A 19321-nucleotide genomic window follows, 5' to 3' on the forward strand; every position below is an offset into this window, starting at 1 on the left:
CTTATGAGCTCAGTGCACTTAATAACATGGATAGAGCTTTCTAAATCATCTTAACTGCATCTGAAACACCGTGCAAGGAGGTGGTCTGTGTGCCAGTCAGTGATTGAGCACTGCTACTATACTGTATAAAAGTAGACAGGCTCGAACTTGCCCACCATCTCTGTATGTGCACACAGCAGTGTGAAACAACATGGGTGGAAAGTGAAACCCTGTGGCCCATAGACAACCATGCATTCAATAAAAGTTGCCTTCAACAGTGTGTTGAACAGACACACGTGTACACTGTGGGGGGTAGTGAGTGTATTTGTGTTAGTATACTGCGTGTATTCAGGTCTCTTGGCAGAAATCAGCCACAGGGTGATTAAGAGCTCTGGGAATCGTTAAAATATTCTGTGAGGTTTTTGTGTGTGTGGTTACATTATGACCAGTATGTAGTCTGTATCCTTATCAAGCAGAGGTATGTGAAAACATTTCTTCTCAGTGGCATCTATTTAGCAAAAAAGTCAAAAGATCTTTATACTAATTGTAATTGAATGTGCTGCTACAGAAAGATATAAAGCACTTTTACTGTAGGAGTTAGAACATGTTAGTGGTCAAATAGCAGCTGTGAGAAACACAGACAACACATTAGCCATTGTTGGGGAAATGGTAAAAGATGCCTGCAGTGAAACCTGTGTGGTTCTGGGATGTTCTCTACTAGCAGGGGCTATGACCTAACTATTCATATCCATGAATAGTTAATTCAAGTTTTAAAGCAACTTCTGTTCTCACGACACGGTGAAATAGCTTGCATAATTGTTCCATGTTGCATGATTTGTTGCAGCATTGGACATCAACTCTCCCAACCCTTTGTTCCTGATACTGAATTGTGTGAATGACTGCTGTTACATAGGTGTGTTTTCTAAACTGAGCAGAGAAACAACTATTTTGTTAACCACTCAAAGAGGGAGGTGATTGTCAGCATGCAACTGAAACTTTCTCTGCTGTCAACTGTGATTCAGTGCTCTTTGACCTGCTACGTGTACCAGCAGATGGCTTGGCTGACCCAATTGTGCCGGTCCCTCCCTAACTGGACTATGTCTGGTTCTGCTTTGACACACTGTGTCAGCTTCTCAGGGTTCCTGTGCACCAACAGTTGTTCACCACTCAGTGATTAGAACCATTGTTTTGGGCTAAAGGTGGCTAATTTTGCCTGAAAGTCTGAAATCTTTCTTTGACTCTCTCTCTCCCCTCTTGAGCGCCTGTGTCGAGTGGCTTCTGTGAGTTGTCAAAAGGGAACCCCCCCTCCTCGCCCCACCTTCCACCACTCGACTCGGTGGCTGCCTTACTCCACGAGTATGACTTGTTTGGTGCCTTTTGACCAGAGGACCATATCAGGTCTAAGGCTCGTGGCAGTTATTTCCTGTGGGTATTTGCGCTGCCTCCTAAGCTCTACTCGCTCTGAGAAAGGTCATGAACTGGGGGCCTTTAGAAGGTTGTCTTGGCTTCTTCATCTTCCTTGCTTCCTCCAGACCTGCAGCCAGTTGGTTCAGGATTTGATCATGTCTCTACCAAAATTTCCTGTCTGTCAGGCTTGTATCAAGCGAGGAGAGAACATGTCCAAGGTTAGCTGTTCTTCAGCACAGTGGGCAGCTGTGGCTCTCTTTTAGCCCCAATATCTGCAGATTTGATGGTGTCAGCAGAACATCAGCAGCATAACAGAAACTTCACCCAGTGTCCCTTTATGGTCCGGGTTGTCCTGCTAAGTCATGGCTCTCTTGCACACTTTGTCCACTCTGTCCAGCTATAATAGTGTTTTTATTTACAGTGTGTAATGTATACATAATATATGTTTCTAGGCTTTAATCGCAAACTGGACTTTTCTTGGACTGAGACAGAAAAGGCTCCGGTGTTGTTTATATTTCTACAACGCTGTCAAATCAAAAACGTCTGTGCCTAGCCACTGCTCTATTGACTCCCAGAGAAGCCGATCTTCCCTGGAAATGATGTTTTTGCCACATTAATCCAATCACGGTTTCACTCACCACAGTGAAAAAAGCTATTCTGCGCGGTCTCATAGTGATCAATTGAAGCCGAGCTTCTACTGGTTTTAATGTGCCGTGCTGCTGTGGGAATGTATGAGAACTATACATTCAGTGTTTCAGTTTCTAACATCATCAGACTATCTGGGACTATCATAGAGCAATCACCTCTGCTGTATATAATTGTACATACAGTAAATGTGATTGTGACAGCATATAATGATGACTGATGACAGTGTATAATGAGAATTGGTGACTGTAAATATGGCTGTATATGATGATGACTGGTGATAATGGATAATGATGTGAAGTGTGACTATGATTATATGTTAGAAAATCAGTTTCTTCATCTAGTCTGAAGAACAGCGTAGTGCTGCTTGCTGGTGCCGTCCTCTCATTAGTTGAAAAGAGGTCAGCTGCCTGTCGATCGGCTCTGGGAGGATGACAGCAGAGTGGGACACAGTATTTCAGTGAGTCAGCTGACTCTCCACTGAGGTCTGCAGTCAGTGGTTCTTTTTTTTATCAGACTGTCGTATTTCATCTGGTTTCGTCTGTAAATCTTCCACCACGAGAACACTCCTCCTTTCATGACCATTTTAACAAATCACTCTGAGCTTGTAGAGCTCAAGGTCAGACACTGGATTCATGTTATGGCAGTTTCCCACCAAGCAGATGTAACGTCTTCTCTCTTCCAGAGGCAGCCCCCCCCCCCCATTCCTGTCTGTTTCCTCTTTGAACAATGTATGGATCTGTGATATGCATGCATTTTTTTTGTCTTCATCGTACACCACTTGTACATATAAGTGTGTGTGACCCAGTGTATAAACACACTGCGGCCCACATGTCCTTCAGGCATGCTCTGAGGGGATTTTGGTCAGGCTCACAGCTGAGCCTCAGTAGACTGATCAGAAACATACGCTTGCCTCAAAGTGTCTGCTGTTGGAAATCATTTGAGGTCACACTCACGTTCTGGTCCTTTGTTGATTTCAGCCAAACACACAAGCATGCACAAAGGCTCATGGGGTGGTTAAAGAATGAGTTGTGTTATGGGGATGTTTTAATCACTGCTACCCAAAAGGAGAACGGGACCTGAGGCTACTCCCTTTCTGTGGAGTTCCAGCTTAGCCTCAAATGAAATCTTCATTGTTTACATCACTGTAGTACTTCATACTGGATAAGTTTCGCCTGTTAGCACTGTTCAACAAAATAGATTAATAATAAGAAAAAAAATTTGGCCTGTGTGCTTGATTTTGATGCTTAAAATGTTTTGTGTGCCTACAAAAAGGTACATATGTTAAACATTTTACAAACATTCACCTGGTTCTACTTCTACAGAGTGTACATATATTGAAGTGTGTTTGTATGAGGTACTAATACATAGTCAGCACTGAGCTGACTCATTCACTGAGCACCAGCATTTAACAAATGGTTTACTCTAAATCTATGCTCATTTAAGTGTTCACCATTTCACAAATACATTTGCCACTTTTCTTTTTGTGTTCACTTTTTTGTGACACTTCAAATTCTATAGAGAAAATTGCTGTTTTCTTTTTTATATGAGTGTTTCCTAGGTAAATGGAAATTATTTACCTAGGAAATTATTGTCCCAAAATGACACCGTGTCATTTACAATAAAGGTTGCAGTGGATCAACAAACTCCTGTGTGTTGTCATGTACAGTTTCTAATTCTCACTCACGTGCTGTTTACAAAGCAACACAAACTTGTTTGCAGTTGAATAAAACATACAGTGTTACAGACACACAGTTGTCAGGGAGGGAGTCGAGTAAGATTTCCATTTACCACTCACAATTAATACTCGCATATGGGAAATGTCTGTCTTTAAGGCTTTTGGACGGAAACTGAGAAAGTTAATCGAGATTTTGAATGTATAAAACATGTCAAACTGAACTGCTACTGATAACAATGGTATAGCCAGTATATTACAGTGTTAAAACTAAAAAAAAAAAACACTATCGAAGAACCACCACACAGACACACATTGCATTACCGGTTTTAAACTCTAGTTGCATTCTGCTATATTATAGCACCTTTTAATATTGTTACTCGGTCTATTTGACACCAGACTGTGACTGAACAAAACTGTCTCCCTGCTCACTGCTCCGTGTCTTTATCTGGTAAATTCTTCTGACATGGAGCTTCCCTCCATCATCAAACTGCTGTTACGCATCACACAGCCTTCTCTCCACATTCTTCTCCTCTGGCTTGCTGAGCAGGAGGAGGAGGAGACTTCCTGTCCAGATACAGTTACATTTCTGTGGAAAAATGGAAAAGTACTGTCAACCCTCAGACTAAATTCTCTCCTTGCTTTGTGGTACACCCCGCTATATTCTATAGGATATTGATCTCCCCTTCCCCTCTCTCTGATGTGACCTTTTGAAAGCACCTCCAGTCCAGCCAGCTTTCCCTGAGTCTTCTGATCCAAAATCAGCCTCCTGGAGTGATCTGGCCACTCTTTCACAGCATCGTGTTCTGCTGTACTGCTCTGTGTTAAAGTATCACCAGCAGCAACCATCCATCCATACTGTGTTAAAGGAAGAATAAGAAGAGGCAGACTGTTGTTCATTACATCACAGTTCTGATCCCAGGATGCTGACATATACTGTCTGCTCTCTGTCACCTCTGCGTACAGTCCAGTGTGAAAAAAAAAAAAAAAAAAAAACTATGGTGGTTCAATAAGTGTGAATGAATGGTGAGTGTATGTGAAACCAGAAGACACCAGTGTTTGACTTTTGGCACATGTTAAGCAGCTTCTACCTTTCCACACTGTGCTGGATGTTATTCATAGAGTTTTACATTCAGAATGATGCATTTACCTCATTTCCTGAATGAGTCATAACAGTAATCCAGTAGATCTCCAGCATGGTAATTCAAATTATGGATTTGTGGAGTTCTAAAGCTGGCCCTTTGTTTTTCCAGGTCTTTAAAGGTGAATTTCAGCTTCCAGATTTCCTAAAAGAGCAGCCACAGGTACAGTAACAATTCTGCCTGTCGTTGAGGCTTTGCCTCTCCTTCAAATTCAGCCTTTTTTAAGTGTCTGATTTGAGTAAAACCATCTGTAGCTCAGCTGAAGATCACATAACAGATTTCCATCAGCTCACAGTTCATCATTTGTTTTTTTGGCTTTATTTTCTTGCCATCTAATGAAGCCTGTTGCTTTCTGGTCCCGGCTTCTTGATTCTCTTCCTGTGTCTGGTCTTAAATGGTTATTTTGTCCATCAGTCTCTTTGTTTTGTTGCCTGCCCCTCGGTTCAGTAGCTTGATGTTGGCTGAAGAGCATTTCTGCCCTCTTCTGGTAGTTTGATGCATCTACATCTGTATGTTGTTCTTTTCTGAAGCGTGTTGCATTTTTTTATTTTCTTATGATGCCTTTTAAGACTCTTTTTTTACATTGAGCAAGTGGAATAGATGTCAGCTGTTTAGACGTCTTGTTGGAGATGATCTGTGATGCTGAGAGCTATATGTTACTATAACCTTCCACTGTCTGTTCCTCCTCACAGATCCAGAAATCTGCAGAGAGATCCAACACCAGTTAGATCAGAGGGAGCACATCACCTCAACACGCAGGTACCTGTGACATGACTAACACACTGGAGCTCAGGTATCATACCAGTTGACTGAGTTGCTATTTATGGAGTTCAGCTCTTACCTCAGCCAAGGATGACTTCAGCTGTGTTGTGTGTCAGAAACATCTCTGCCAGGATCTGTTTTATAAAATACTACTGTGTGTATGATGATGGGAAATTAGTAGAAGTTGAGTGATATGGGTTTTTCTATGGCAGATGCCAGTGCCAATCTCAGGAAGATATACAATACAGATTATTTTTCACAGATATGTTTAGCATTTGAGCTTTTTTCCCTCCAGCGTTATTATAAAAAAAAAAACTGTCTGACTCTCCAGTCTGCATTTTATGTCACTTGTGTCATACATTTTAAATTGCAACAACATACGTTTTAGTCAAGACTAGCCGGTGGAAACACGCCAATAGAGATGCCACTAAAGCAGGGGCGTTGATTGAAGGACTTGATGGGCCTTTGGTAAAATGGATCAGAAAGGGGTTCTTGATGATATTTGACTGTACAGAACATGAAACTTTGTTATGATCTAACATTATATTGTCATGTTTCGTACAGGAATCAGTGCAGCGCAACAGAAAATGGTGGACATCATCTCAGCCATCTGTATTGGGGGCTTGGCGTATTTTAAAAGTCACATGACCACAGTGGGACAGTATCATCTTCCAATAATCTTCTCCGGTGAACTCTTGGCCTTTCGATAAACGACTGTACGAAGGTCCTACAGGTTGTCTCAAACCACAGAATGTCTGCTGAATGTTATTTTCGTGTCACATCACATGTTGATTCTTAGAAGTGAGCTCTGCCTATTTAGAAAAACGACTTTGTGATCCTGTTGTAAGAAACTGCCGTGAACTGAAATCACAAGAAGTATTTATGAATGAAAAATTTAGCTTTTGGAAGATGCAATACCTATTTTAATGTTTAAAGTTTTTTTTCTTGCCTTTGTATTGTGCAATGTCATGGGTACTGATCAGTTTTAAGTATCAACCGTGATAAATAATGCTTTTTTAAAGCCTGTTGTCCGTCTGGGTTTTTTTTTCTTATGTAGAAACAGTCAAACAAATACAGTATAATCAAATATTGTACACATTTGATGTGGGAAGAATAATTGTTTATAAAAAATTGAAGGTGATTTTTTTTTCCCTACACAAAGTCTACTTAGTTGCTGCTCAAATTCTTACAGTTCTTTTTTACAGAGGAGGTGTCACGACCTTAGGGGAAATCCCTGATCCCTGATCTCCAAACACCCAATAAACCACAACAACACATTAAAACCATTTTAAAGGCTTACTATAAAACAAACACAAATTTTCTGCTGGCTGTCTGACTGTGAGTGGTTCAAGGGAAGTCCACTGCAGCTGGGATGATCAGGCTTCCTGTGCAGGACTAATCAGCTCCCAGGATTCACCAACATGAAACTTACGCACACCTCATTAAATCAAGCATGCAGACTCACAGACACATACAGAAAAAACACAAACCTGTGGTTGTAACAGGGCAACAAAGTTCACACTGTTGTACATAAGCTGTGCACCAGTGACATGACGGTGAACTTGGTGTCACACTCATTAAGATTCATGCAGGGACACTGCAGCGAAACTGTAGGCTTTTAACAAGCTAGAAAACACTCAAACACAATTTTCACTGTGATCAACAACAGTCTTTTCTCAGCAATTTTGTGCTCAGTTGTCACTTTTATCTTGCCTTGTACCAAAGGAATGGAGGAGCTTCATTCCATTCCATGTTTGTTTGAATTGGGCAATACAGAAGAGGCCATACGGGAGAGAAGAAGATGGAGTTAAATGATCCACTGCAACGACCCCTAAAGGGAGAAGCTGAAAGAAGCATTATATTAAAGTAGTATATTTTCCTGCAAAGTTATATTTTTCGTCCTTATCACATGGTTAGTGTAATAGCTGAGGATTCGAGAGTGAGTCCAGTGAAAATGCTATTAAAATTTTACTGGATTTTAAAAGGAATACTTAATATAAATGAATATAAATAAATGAGAGGTAGAAAGATGCAGAAAATAAGCTTTCTAGATGAATTGTATGTTCGGGCTCCTGTAGAAACATGGCATAGCAAGATGGCAGCCTCAGTAAAGCAATGCACTCACCTAAAGTACACATGCAAGGCCTAGTACAAGGCTACAAACACTAAGGTGTTTATTTTATAAGGGCTTATATATTTGTTCAAAAGTATGGTATTTAAAGTAGTTGGATAAAAATTGCCATACAAATGGAAAATACATTTCTAAATTATCACATTAAAGATTACATTGTACGGAAGCGTATTGCATTCACTTGAAAAAAAAAAAAGTAATTAATTTTCGGTTTGATTTTTTGAATAATCTTTTTTCTGTTTTTCTGAGTAATATTTTTTTCCCCTGTTTTTCTGTCTAATTATTTTCCTGTTTTTCGGAGTAATTTTTTTTCTGTTTTTCGGAGTAAATTTTTTTCTGTTTTTCGGAGTAATTTTTTTTTCTGTTTTTCGTGCAAATTTTTCCCCCCTGTTTTACGGAGTAATTTTTTTCTGAGTTTAGAGAGCATTTGAAATAATAAACACATTCACTCCTTTATTGAGAGTTCGATTTAAAACAACATGGATGGCTTGTTTAGTTTAATCAAGTTTTACTTTGATCTGGGTTTAAGACACTGGGAGATAGTCCTGTCTTTAAGTCACATAGATGGTATTATCATTAGTTTGTCGACTTTACGCAGGCACCTGAGGACTTTGCGGTTGTTCAGAAGGAAAGCCCATTCAGATCTGCTAGACATAGCAATCTTTCTCCAGGATCAGTTGGACAGATATGGCATTCTCCATGGATAAATAAATTTGCACAAAAAACAGAAAAAAATTACTCCGTAAAACAGGGGAAAAAAATGTGCACGAAAAACAGAAAAAAAAATTACTCCGAAAAACAGGAAAATAATTAGACAGAAAAACAGGGGAAAAAAATATTACTCAGAAAAACAAAAAAAAGATTATTCAAAAAATCAAACCGAAAATTAATTAGTGAGAAAAACAGGATTTTTTTTTTTTTCAAGTGAATGCAATACGCTTCCATAACATTGACCTAATATTAACAATAAACAATGAGACGGGGACTAAGTATTGTGCTACTATAAAGTAGAGATACAGTTATTTATATTTAGCACCTGTTGAATTTACCTTGAGCTCCATCATGTCATGTGCTGTGGAGAAAAGGTCGAGAAGGAAAGAGAGCAGCACACTACTGAACAACCCTTTGTTTAATAATACATTACATTCAAGGCAAATGATACATCCTCACTAGTACATATTCAGCAATGCAATCACTGGCTCTCTAAATAAATAGAAATTTTAAATCTTGAAGTCAGTGCACGACATTGAGAAAGAACACTTAACAGTCAGCGTGTACATGGTCTGCACACATTCTGCAGCTCTGCACAGTATACACCTCCAACAAGTGCCGCTAAAACCAACATAAAAATAGATCTCAAAATAAGTTATATGTTCTGACTGTCTTCATAGAAATATTGGGTTTTGGTTCGTATGTACAGGAATATAGACTTTAATGGGTTTTCTCAAACAACAGGAATGACACTGTAGTCAAAGAATTCAAGATCACCATTTTCAAAAATATTTTACACACATAGTAAACAGTCAGTATTCAAGATGCAGTATGAAATTGCACATTGCTGTCATGCCACAGAGGGGGCTGTTTTGAGTAGAGCCCGACTGATATATCAGTTTTATCTGCCAATATACACCTGTATCATGAGTATATGTCATCTCATGTGCACCATTATAAACCTTTTTTTTTTTTTTTTTTTACAGAACATAATGCAGAAAAAGATCTTTATAAACATTTGTGCCAAATGTAGCTCATTAGCTAATTGCCATATTTCCTGAACAGTATCAGAGACGATAAACTCCAGAGTGAAACTCATCAAGAACTTTTCAGGATTACTTTATTCCCCCCAAAAATGCAAGCAGGGTTAGCCCCAAAAATCCAGTATCAGTCGGGCTCTAGTTTCAAGGCTTTGGTACGCAATGTCCTGATTGGAAGAAAAGGCTCTGCTATGGGCCCAGGTTTCCCTTACCGACCCCCGCGTCGCTGTAGAGGCAGGGTGGGGAAGAGGAAGAGTCCGTAGCAAGGTACATCCACACCACTGCCCATTCCTGGGATCAAACCAGCGAATCAGCGAGCCAGATGACTACAGTACACTTCAGGATTGGGGAAGACTCTTGGCACTTGAATCACAGGTGTGGGTCAGTGCTGGATGACCAATCATATGCAGCCATTTTGGACATTTTAAGGAGGCAAGGAGGGCGGGGGGTAAAGGGCCAAAGTGATGAAGGAGATTGTAAACCAGATTCCCTTCTGGTACAAACACAAACGTACTCTGTGCTGTTGCTGTTGAGCCAAATCCATCCGAATACTGATTCACTGAACACTCGACAAAGGTTGGCATCATAAGCAGCTTTGTCTCAGGTATTTTTTTGTTCAACCTGTGAACTCAGACCAACACATTCCAGCCACGTCTTCTCCTCAGAGGCTGGACCAATCAGGTTCCACATGGACAACTGCAACCACTTTTCCTAACAGCACTGAACGCAACACAAAGTGGTTGCCTTCAGATCAGTGGGCATGTTTGACTCCATTCATTCCGAAAGAAAACGTGGGTAAATTTAAAGGGTAGAGTTTGTCACCATACTTCATGAAAAGACCCAAACCAACACTGCTCATGTACTGTAACCGCAAATTCTATAAGCAGAGACACAGCCCTTCAGATATTCTAGAATGGGTTAATAACTTAATCTCATCCTGAAAACTAACCAGTGTAGATAGATTAATCTGCTCCCAAACACAGGTTACAGGAAGTCAGTGAGACCCACAGCAAAAAGAGCTGTGTCTATATTCATAGAATCTAGATGTACAATTATGGATGACATAGACAATATAGATGGATGCGAATGATTACAAATTAAGTGAATGACAACTATTTCAGTGTGAGACATTGTTTACAGCAAGTTCCATTTGGCTTTATTAATGGAACAGTTATTTATTTAATATTGTCACAACTTATTGTTTTAAATCTATGAACACAGTGAAAACTTGATTTAGAAAGTTTTCCAAATCAAATCCAAATTGCAGTACCTGTCAGAAGAATCACAGTTAGATGTTTCCCCCAAAACTAGACAGTGAACAGCAAACCAAAAGGTACAAATTGTAACAGAAACACAGAAACTGGTCTCTAATTTCCTAATAAGTGGGAAATAGGCTAATTTTCTCATAGACATCCATTTAAACTTTCTGTAAAGAGCAGTCGCCCCCTGGTGTCTGTGATCAGTGATCAGACTTCTGTGCTTGTGTTGCTGGTTTTGGTCTTTTCATGGGATCTGTTGACAATGATAAAACAGAGTAGCACCAGCCTTATTTTTACACCACTTGTAGACGTTACTAAATATAATCAATCCAAATGTTGTTTCCTGTCCTGCTATCATGTCTCTGTGGTCGTCATGTCTCCTTCCCCTAACCGGTGTTACATCAGTAATTCTAAAACTTAAATCAGAAATGAAGAGGAAAACTGAGACACGGCCATAGCCAGTTACTAAGCTCAAGAATTGTTGGCTTGAATTAAATAGCTGACCATTTAAAAATGGAATAATCAGAAAATTCACCACATATTTTCCATGAATCATTTACATTGTGTTTTGTATAAATGTATACCATAATACTGTTTTAAAAACCTGTACGTATGTGTGATGGTTAAATTTATTCCATCAATATCAGAATAAGACAAAATTGTAATACACTAAGTGTAATTGTAATTCCCAATTCAATGCTCTAAAACTGTAAAAGTGTGTCTTCATGTCTTCCGAGACTAAAATCAAGGGACTACAAAGGTTAAGATTAACAATCCAGTGTGCTTTTGTCGTCGCTGTTGTGCTCTGCTGTTAGTTTTTCCATCTTGGAACAAGGATGAAACATGGCCTAACCACTGACTGACATGCTCAGAAAAGTTGGCTGCAATTCATCCTGAGTTTCTCAACAATTTGGCCTCTTGTGGCACCTCCAGCCTCCTCCGACTGTAGCGAGGCCTTCATAGGCACCAGGAAGGAAACCCTCAGAAAAAGTGCAACTAAGTACCTTGGGCTCTTACTGATAAAGGCAACATTTGTGTGATAATAAAACTTCCATGAATGAAAGAAAAAAAAACAACAGTGGTGGAAGGGTAGAAACATACATGCTAGTTGTAGAAAACACTCATGAAAAGGTAGTTGGCACAGTCCATTTGGTCACTAATGAAAACTTCTTCGTGGCTAAAGTCTTCCGCTCCTCTGGCAATGTTGTGGGTAAATCCTGAACTCTACTGACCTCTACTGGAGGAACAAACACTTCCTGACAGGCATCCAATATGTTCTGCTTCAAGCGTTGGAGAAAAGGGTGCAACTCTTGAAATAGGAGCACTGACAAGAGTTAATATAGTGTGTATTTGTATATATGTGTGTATGTGTATGTGTGTGTGTGTTTTCATGCACACACACAAGCTCTGCAAGACTGGGGAGACTCAAGAATGTCCTCACAGTGTGGTCAAACTCACAAGCATGCAGACAAATCCACATGTCTGAACGGACACCATGAGCATTCCAAGTAAAGGTAAATGTAAACAGATCCAGGCCGAGCTCCAGAGCCGCACCGTCTGAGCAGCACTCCTGCCCCACGCTCACCTTCACCTGGCCAGGGACGAGACATGGACCATATGGACTTTCTCTGGACAGGTGGAGGTCTGTAAACACGCTGACATCTCTCTAAGGGATGAGAGGAAGCACTGATGTCCTCCCACTCCTCCGTCTCCTCCTGCTCCTCCTCGGTCACTTGTTGTCCATCAGGGACTGAACCTTATGCACCAGCTCACGTGCTATCTTTAAGATATGTTGGACGTCGTGACGCTCGGCCATCTCTGTGGATCAGACACACTTAGTGAGGAGAGCTACAGACTCAGGGACACTAATGTCAAAGAAACTTCAACTGCATTAGTTCAAGGTACATTTTGTAGTATTTCTGGGGCTATATTACCAAAATACTGTCCATAAAAAGGACACCTGTGTTGTATAATAATTATGGTATGATTTTTGTGGCCATAGAAAAAGCAGTTTATAATTAAATATAAGCATGGGATGCTCCCCCAAAGTCCTCCATGGGCACCAAACGACATGTTTCCACAGGAGCCCACATCGGACAAACACGAACCGAGGCAGAAGTATGACTTTTTCGTCAAATTTTGTACGACAAACTAAAGAATTACATTTTTTGTCAAATTTTGGACGACATACAAAATTATAACTTTATTCGACTTACTAACCTATGACTTTATTTATCCAATTTTGGACGACATACAAAAGTATGACTTTTTTGTCAAATTTTGGACGACATACTATATATGACTTTTTTGTCAAATTTTGAACCACTTACTAACCCATGACTTTTTTGTCAAATTTTTTACGACATAGAAAAGTATGACTTTTTTGTCAAATTTTGTACGACATAAAAAAGTATGACTTTATTCATCAAATTTTGTACGACATAGAAAAGTATGACTTTTTTGTCAAATTTTGGACGACATACTACAGTAAAACTTTTTCAAATTTTGGACGACATAAAAAAGTATGACTATTTGTGAAATTTTTGGCGACATACTATAGTATGACTTTTTTGTCAAATTTTGGACGACATACTAACCTATAGACAAACCATACAGTAAAATGACTTGATATTTGCATTAACAATAGTCAGGGTCACACTGAACACTTGTCGATCCATTCGATCCTAATATTTAATATAAACACACCTCTTAAGAAATAATTGAAATTAATTTTTGAAATTGAGGAAATATCCAAAACCAACTCTCTATTACATTAATGCCATTTAAAATACCAAATATCACAGAACCTGACAGACATAAAATGATAATTTTGCATTAGCAAGACCTTTATGCTATGTATTCTAAAGTTTAATCAGGAAAGTGTAGTGATTAACTGCAGAGGGTTGTCCACACACTTGTCCACCAGAGGGTGCTGTGTATCACTGTGAATGACACTTACACAGCAGCCAACAGGATGGTAATAAATCTAAAAGAATCACAGTCTACACTTGGTGAGTGTTGTGTGTGTTTTACCATTGAAGAACTTGATAATGTCAGTGAAGTCCATGTTGTTGTCCATGATGATCTCACGGTAAACGGTGACCAGGGCCAAGGCCAGGAAGAGGACAAAGTGCTTGGAGGAAATCCTGGGAGCCACCCAGATGACCTCCCACACGGCAAACACATCCTCATACAGGAGTTCTGCACACACACACACACACACACACACACACACACACACACACACACACACACACACACACACACACACACACACACACACACACACACAAAAGACATGTCAATGTCCTTTGTCCACTTGAAAAACAGCTCTGATTTCCTTCTTCTCTCTGATTTTACTTGGTAAACAAAACAAACGTGCAGCTTCTCATGTTACCACAACATTGTTTTATGGTTGAAAAATCAACAACAAACCAGCTTCTACTTTGAGGGAAAACACTGTGATGTGATCTCTGTATATTTTTGTTTTATCTACAGTTATATAACCTCAGTGAAGTGAAGAGTCTCAGCACAAACATCATTAACACTTCCATTGGATAATTATGACTTCTTGTTGCAGTGCAGGGAAATTATTTCAACATCATGGCTGTCTTTTACAAAGCCTTATCTGCCATTAACCCTGAAACAATTTCCCTTAACCTCAAGGAAAAGAGCAAAACTGTCATAGTGGTTGGATAACCGCAAATGCAGCTAAGTGACAGGTGAGTATGAAAAGAAAGCTGGTAATATACTAATAGTGTGGTCGTAGGGATGATGCATCCATCTATATTATGTCCAATTTAATTTAATATGAAGGTATTACACTGATAGAAGCCTGTAGCAGCAGACTATTACCTGAAAATTACAATATAGATACAGATGGTTTTATGATATTACATCCCTATTGCAAACATACTACAATCTTGTTAGAAGTGGTCAGTTACATCCACTGCACTCCCAATTTGAACTGCTTTAAACTCCCACATCTACAAGTTCTACAAGAAAGAGTTTTTTTTTATTTTCAGTATGTGTTTGTAATTAACGTGGAGCAAAATTACATGTTCCACATTGTGGACAATATAGTATAACCTAACCTTCAACTAACTACCGTGTGACTGCCACCAGCTGCTGAAAAAGACTGATACAGTCAGTGAATTCAGGTCAGTGGAAGAACAGCGCGGCTTGTTCACCTCGCTTAAAGTCCAGCAGGAACCAGCGGTAACAGAAGTAGAAGTGAGTGTAATCCCCGTTCTGCTGCATCAGTTCAAACAGCTCCGAGTCCAGGATCTGACGACACAGAGACAGAGTTCAGCTGTTTGTATGAACACACACACACACACACGCACACATGGACACAAAAGAGTTATCTGTCACCTGGATCAGTGACCTCATGTTGGCAAAGTGTGTGTCCATGGCTCCACCATTAGGGAAGTTCTGACTCATCCGCTTCATTAGCTGAGTAAAACAGCTGTATGCGAGGCACTCTGACACACACACACACACACACACACACACACACACACACACAGGGAGAGAGAAAGTACAGAGGGCCCAGTGACTGAGATGACACAGTGAACAGTAATTACTAAGCCTGCTGATGAGAAACACATGAATGCATTTACAGTGATTTGGGTGACACACCGTTATAAACGCTTTTTCATGTCTTGAAAGGAAAAATCCGGAGTTATAGACATTCTAGGTCTATTTAGGATAATAATCTTGAAACTGAAAGAGCTAAAATGGCAGTGCATAGTGTGAGAGAAAATTCTAATCTTCACCCAACTTTAGGTTTAACGATGCACATATTCTTATAACCAGACCTGGTGTTCAATATTAACAGCCATAACACAAACTAGGTTCCTTTCAAGGTTCCCTCACTAGATACCAAGGCACCAGTCATCTGGACCGGATACACTATCTCAAGTATTATTTGCCTACTTTATTATTGTATATTTTATTTCATTTCATTGTATTGCTTATTTTACTGTTTTATTTATAACTGTATTTTTAACTCTTGTTTCCTCATGCTGTATTTCTTACCTACTTTGCACAGAGCATCTTGAACAAAAACAATTTTCCCCCTGGGATTAATAAAGTATTCTGATTCTGATTCTGATTTATGTATCCGACCTGGAACGCTGCTTGCCAGAATCTGTAATGATGCCTCACTGTTCAGATGTCAGGCATTGTCTCAGTTCTCCTCAGATCTGAGCTGTCTTCAATAACATCTTTCAACTTAACTCATCACTGACTACAGAGGTTCCATCATAGGCACCTGATCAAAATCTCAGAGACAAATTGCTATTTTTAAAACCACTGTAAGGCTCAAAACAACATTTCACTGGTGTGGCAGTGAGGAGACAAACTAAAGTGTCCAAGTATACAGACAGATTCTATAGAAGACTGTTACTGTAAAGCCAGTAATTTAACCCAAGTTGTCTTCCTGTCATCTTCAGTCATTACAAACACACACTATGGTGTTCAATGCAGCTCCCGTTCAATTTCACTTTCAATACTAGCCTATACTGGAATATGGAAATACTCTCCTGCACTGGTGTCCACTGAGAGAGTGTTTGGCGCTGAAACGTATCCGAAAATAGACATAGACTGTCTGTAAATGTCATTCTTCTTAAATGAGGAACTGACATGATCTATTTCTGATCTATACATAATAAATATGGTAAACATAGGAGGAGAGAGAATGAATTATTGTCTTTGACTAAAATTGACTTTTGAAATAAATGCACACGGTTACATTTTTGAATTACATGATGGGGGCACCTAGCGTAGCAGAGTCGCTCACAGTTCATTTAATAAATTGATTGCCCCGTTAGCGCTCGTTCACTTGGAAAAGTAAGGACAGTTAAACCACATAGTTGAGTTGAGGCTCAACCGTGTGTGTAAAGGTAGTGAATGTTAGTTCTCACCATCATCCAGGATGACCATGAGTGGAGCCAGAAGGTCACACATGCCCTGAACGTAGCCCATCTCTAAATGCTCCCACACATAACTGCAGGCAGGACACAGAGAGAGAGAGCGAGAGAGAGAGAGAGAGAGAGAGAGCGAGAGAGAGAGAGAGAGCAATGACAAAACACATTAGTTATATTTTTTCTTTTGTCTTTCAGCAGATGGCTCCAGTTATTGGTCGCTCAGATTGATAAAACTGATGCTGCTGATCCCTGCTCGAAAATTTCATGCCCAAACTAAATAGAGTAAATATCTGCAGTTACAAGCGCTTTGTGGATTATCTTGGTATCAAAATAAAGATAACACTTGTGAGATTCCATCAGAGGTAGAGTAAATGCACATGGAACACAGCATAAATTAAGTTTTTTTTATAAATGAGTTTTTTCTTGCGCCTAAAAATATTGCATTTTAAAGCAAATATCACCTTTAAAATATGCAGTAGGAGCTTAAAAACGCATGGAGATCATGTAACAACATGTGGACATGAACTGTGCAAAGTCTTATGCTGCTGAAGTGAAGCAGAGTAAAATGACGAGGTTTTAGTAAAGAGATGTCTATGTGTTCTCTCTTTCGGCACAGTTTGGCACCATCTGTGCCATTTGAGATTTCTTAGGTACCAAATTATCAAAACCCATCAAATTTAATTCACAATTTAGTCATTATTGGACTAAAAATAACTTCTTTTGAAAAAAAAAAAAAGTCAGTATTTCTTTAAAGTCAGTTGTTGTTGTTTTTCTTTCTTTCTTTTTTAAAAGTTTGTCTTGTAGCTGTTGTTACCAGTGCTGGTCTTAACTGGAGGTTTGTGCAGTAAATTATAAAAGTCAACAGGAGTTTCCTCTTTGTCTGAACTGTTCTATGATAAGGTCAAATTCTCCAGTCATGGGTGAGATTTCCCCAAAACTAGAGCAGGGGTGTCAATGGTCCCTTCAGTAAACAGTAAAAGTTATATAGAAATGTACTATTTTCACACAATTATCAAATGGCAATGTAATCAAATCTAAGCCACGCAGGAGTGAACAAATGAAACAATTCTGCCTTTCTTTGACATCTTGGGTCATAACATAATAACATGTGAATGCATCTGTTTATAATGGCTGGGTTGCAAACTCTGGACTCTGGTTTCAAAGCACAATCAGGGCCAATTGTCTGTCCCTGGCCATAAATAATACATTATAAAACCGACGCTGTGGACCATACAAAATCTGACTGTGGCAGACTTTGGACATGCCTGGCCTGGAGAATTCTCTTTCAAATAATTTGATTTCCATTACTTTTTCGATCACTAACAATGGGAATGTTGCCCATTCGAACTTAAAGTAGTCTAATAACATATTTAAATGCATGGTTTCAACTTGTAAAATAGATTTTTCTTTGTGTCAATGTTACTTTTGTCCACCTGTAAACACAAACTGAGTGAAACCATTTAGCTTTCAGCAGCTGAATGTTCCACTGTGTTTACCAGCTGCTCTGATCATGATGTTTTTGACCCACCATTCATTATCTTCACACACCTGCACATGATGTTGCGTAGTTTCTCCAGGTTTGCAGTGGTGAAGTAATAATAGTTCCGGTCGCATCGTTGGACATCTTTGTCTATCCTGTGGAGGTTCAGGGCGACGATGTCCAACAGCTCAATCTGTGTGAAGGAAACATTCCTGTGTTTATGTGTCTGTGGCTTTTCTTTGACTTCACTCTGTACATCTGCTTGATTCAGGTCTTCAGGTCCCACAAAAAACATGGATACCACTTTACAATAAAACGACCCCTTATAGAGGATCTATGGACTGTTTATAATTAGATAGTTAATGTGGTTGTTAAAACCTCCACCATCAGGTTCCTAGTGTGAAAACGGACCAAAGTACTGTTATACTTATAATAATGACATTTTTATCAAATGTTTTTATTAACAAGAACCAAGTATCCATGTTAACCCTTAACATTGAATTTGTTACTTTGACGTGCGTACAAAGGTATATACAAGTGACTTATTAAATAGCTGAGAAGCTAATGGTTAAAGTAATAATGAATAATTTATACGTCATTTATATAAGTAGTCTTATTGTTAATTGGTGCAAAAACAGAGTCAGCCTCTGCACTTTATCCTCACATTCAGCCTTTTAGTTTACTATAAGTCATGTTACTAGCTTATTCACTCAGGTTAAATAAACACCTACTGTGTATTTGGACAGTGAAGGTGACACCCCCTCCGCAGACGCTCCATTGGTCACCAGTTTGTCCAGCTGGCTACACAGCCGGTCCTCGGTCAGAGAGTCCTGACGCCCCCCCAACACACCCAGAGTCCTGGCCTCCTCCCCACCCCCTCCTTCCTCCTCCATGCTCTGACCGTCATCTATGCTGGACAGGATCTGGGAGTGGGCAGAGGTCACTGAGTAGTTTCTGGAGGAGGGCAGACCCGAGTCAGGGGAGTCAAACTCCACCAGGGGACGCTCCTCTGGGGGGAGGGCGGCAGGCGGGACCAAGGTGGTCATGGTGGGAGTGATGTCCTCTCCACTGGGAGTCTCCTGGCTTCCTGCATCTGGCTCATCCACCGACATAAACACCTGAGGATGCAGTGATAAAGAGTTTAATAATTAGAATTAAAG

At 39.7% G+C, this 19321-nt stretch overlaps 2 protein-coding genes across 3 annotated transcripts in view; one reads left to right on the forward strand and one right to left on the reverse strand.

The window, feature by feature from the left end:
• The window catches only part of tpst1 (tyrosylprotein sulfotransferase 1), a 34878-nt gene extending 28402 nt beyond the window's left edge, over nt 1-6476 (forward strand). Inside the window, exons 4-6 of one of the 2 annotated variants that reach the window (XM_083886479.1) lie at nt 4960-5010; nt 5541-5607; nt 6175-6476. In XM_083886479.1, coding sequence (XP_083742605.1) covers nt 4960-5010; nt 5541-5576 — 87 coding nt within the window. In that variant the 3' untranslated portion in view covers nt 5577-5607; nt 6175-6476. The remainder of the gene's footprint in view (nt 1-4959; nt 5011-5540; nt 5608-6174) is intronic. The other variant, XM_083886480.1, reaches the window with a different exon arrangement.
• A 6004-nt stretch (nt 6477-12480) lies between these two features.
• Nucleotides 12481-19321, reverse strand: part of sgsm2 (small G protein signaling modulator 2) — a gene marked incomplete at both ends in the record, with an annotated part of 72109 nt that continues 65268 nt past the window's right edge. The window contains 7 exons of the mRNA XM_083886477.1: nt 12481-12569; nt 13785-13952; nt 14942-15038; nt 15126-15235; nt 16679-16761; nt 18230-18354; nt 18893-19279. Of these exons, the coding sequence (XP_083742603.1) occupies nt 12481-12569; nt 13785-13952; nt 14942-15038; nt 15126-15235; nt 16679-16761; nt 18230-18354; nt 18893-19279 (1059 nt within the window). The remainder of the gene's footprint in view (nt 12570-13784; nt 13953-14941; nt 15039-15125; nt 15236-16678; nt 16762-18229; nt 18355-18892; nt 19280-19321) is intronic.

The sequence above is a fragment of the Microchirus variegatus genome (genome assembly GCF_963457635.1).
Source record: "Microchirus variegatus genome assembly, chromosome: 3".
NCBI lineage: Eukaryota > Metazoa > Chordata > Actinopteri > Pleuronectiformes > Soleidae > Microchirus > Microchirus variegatus.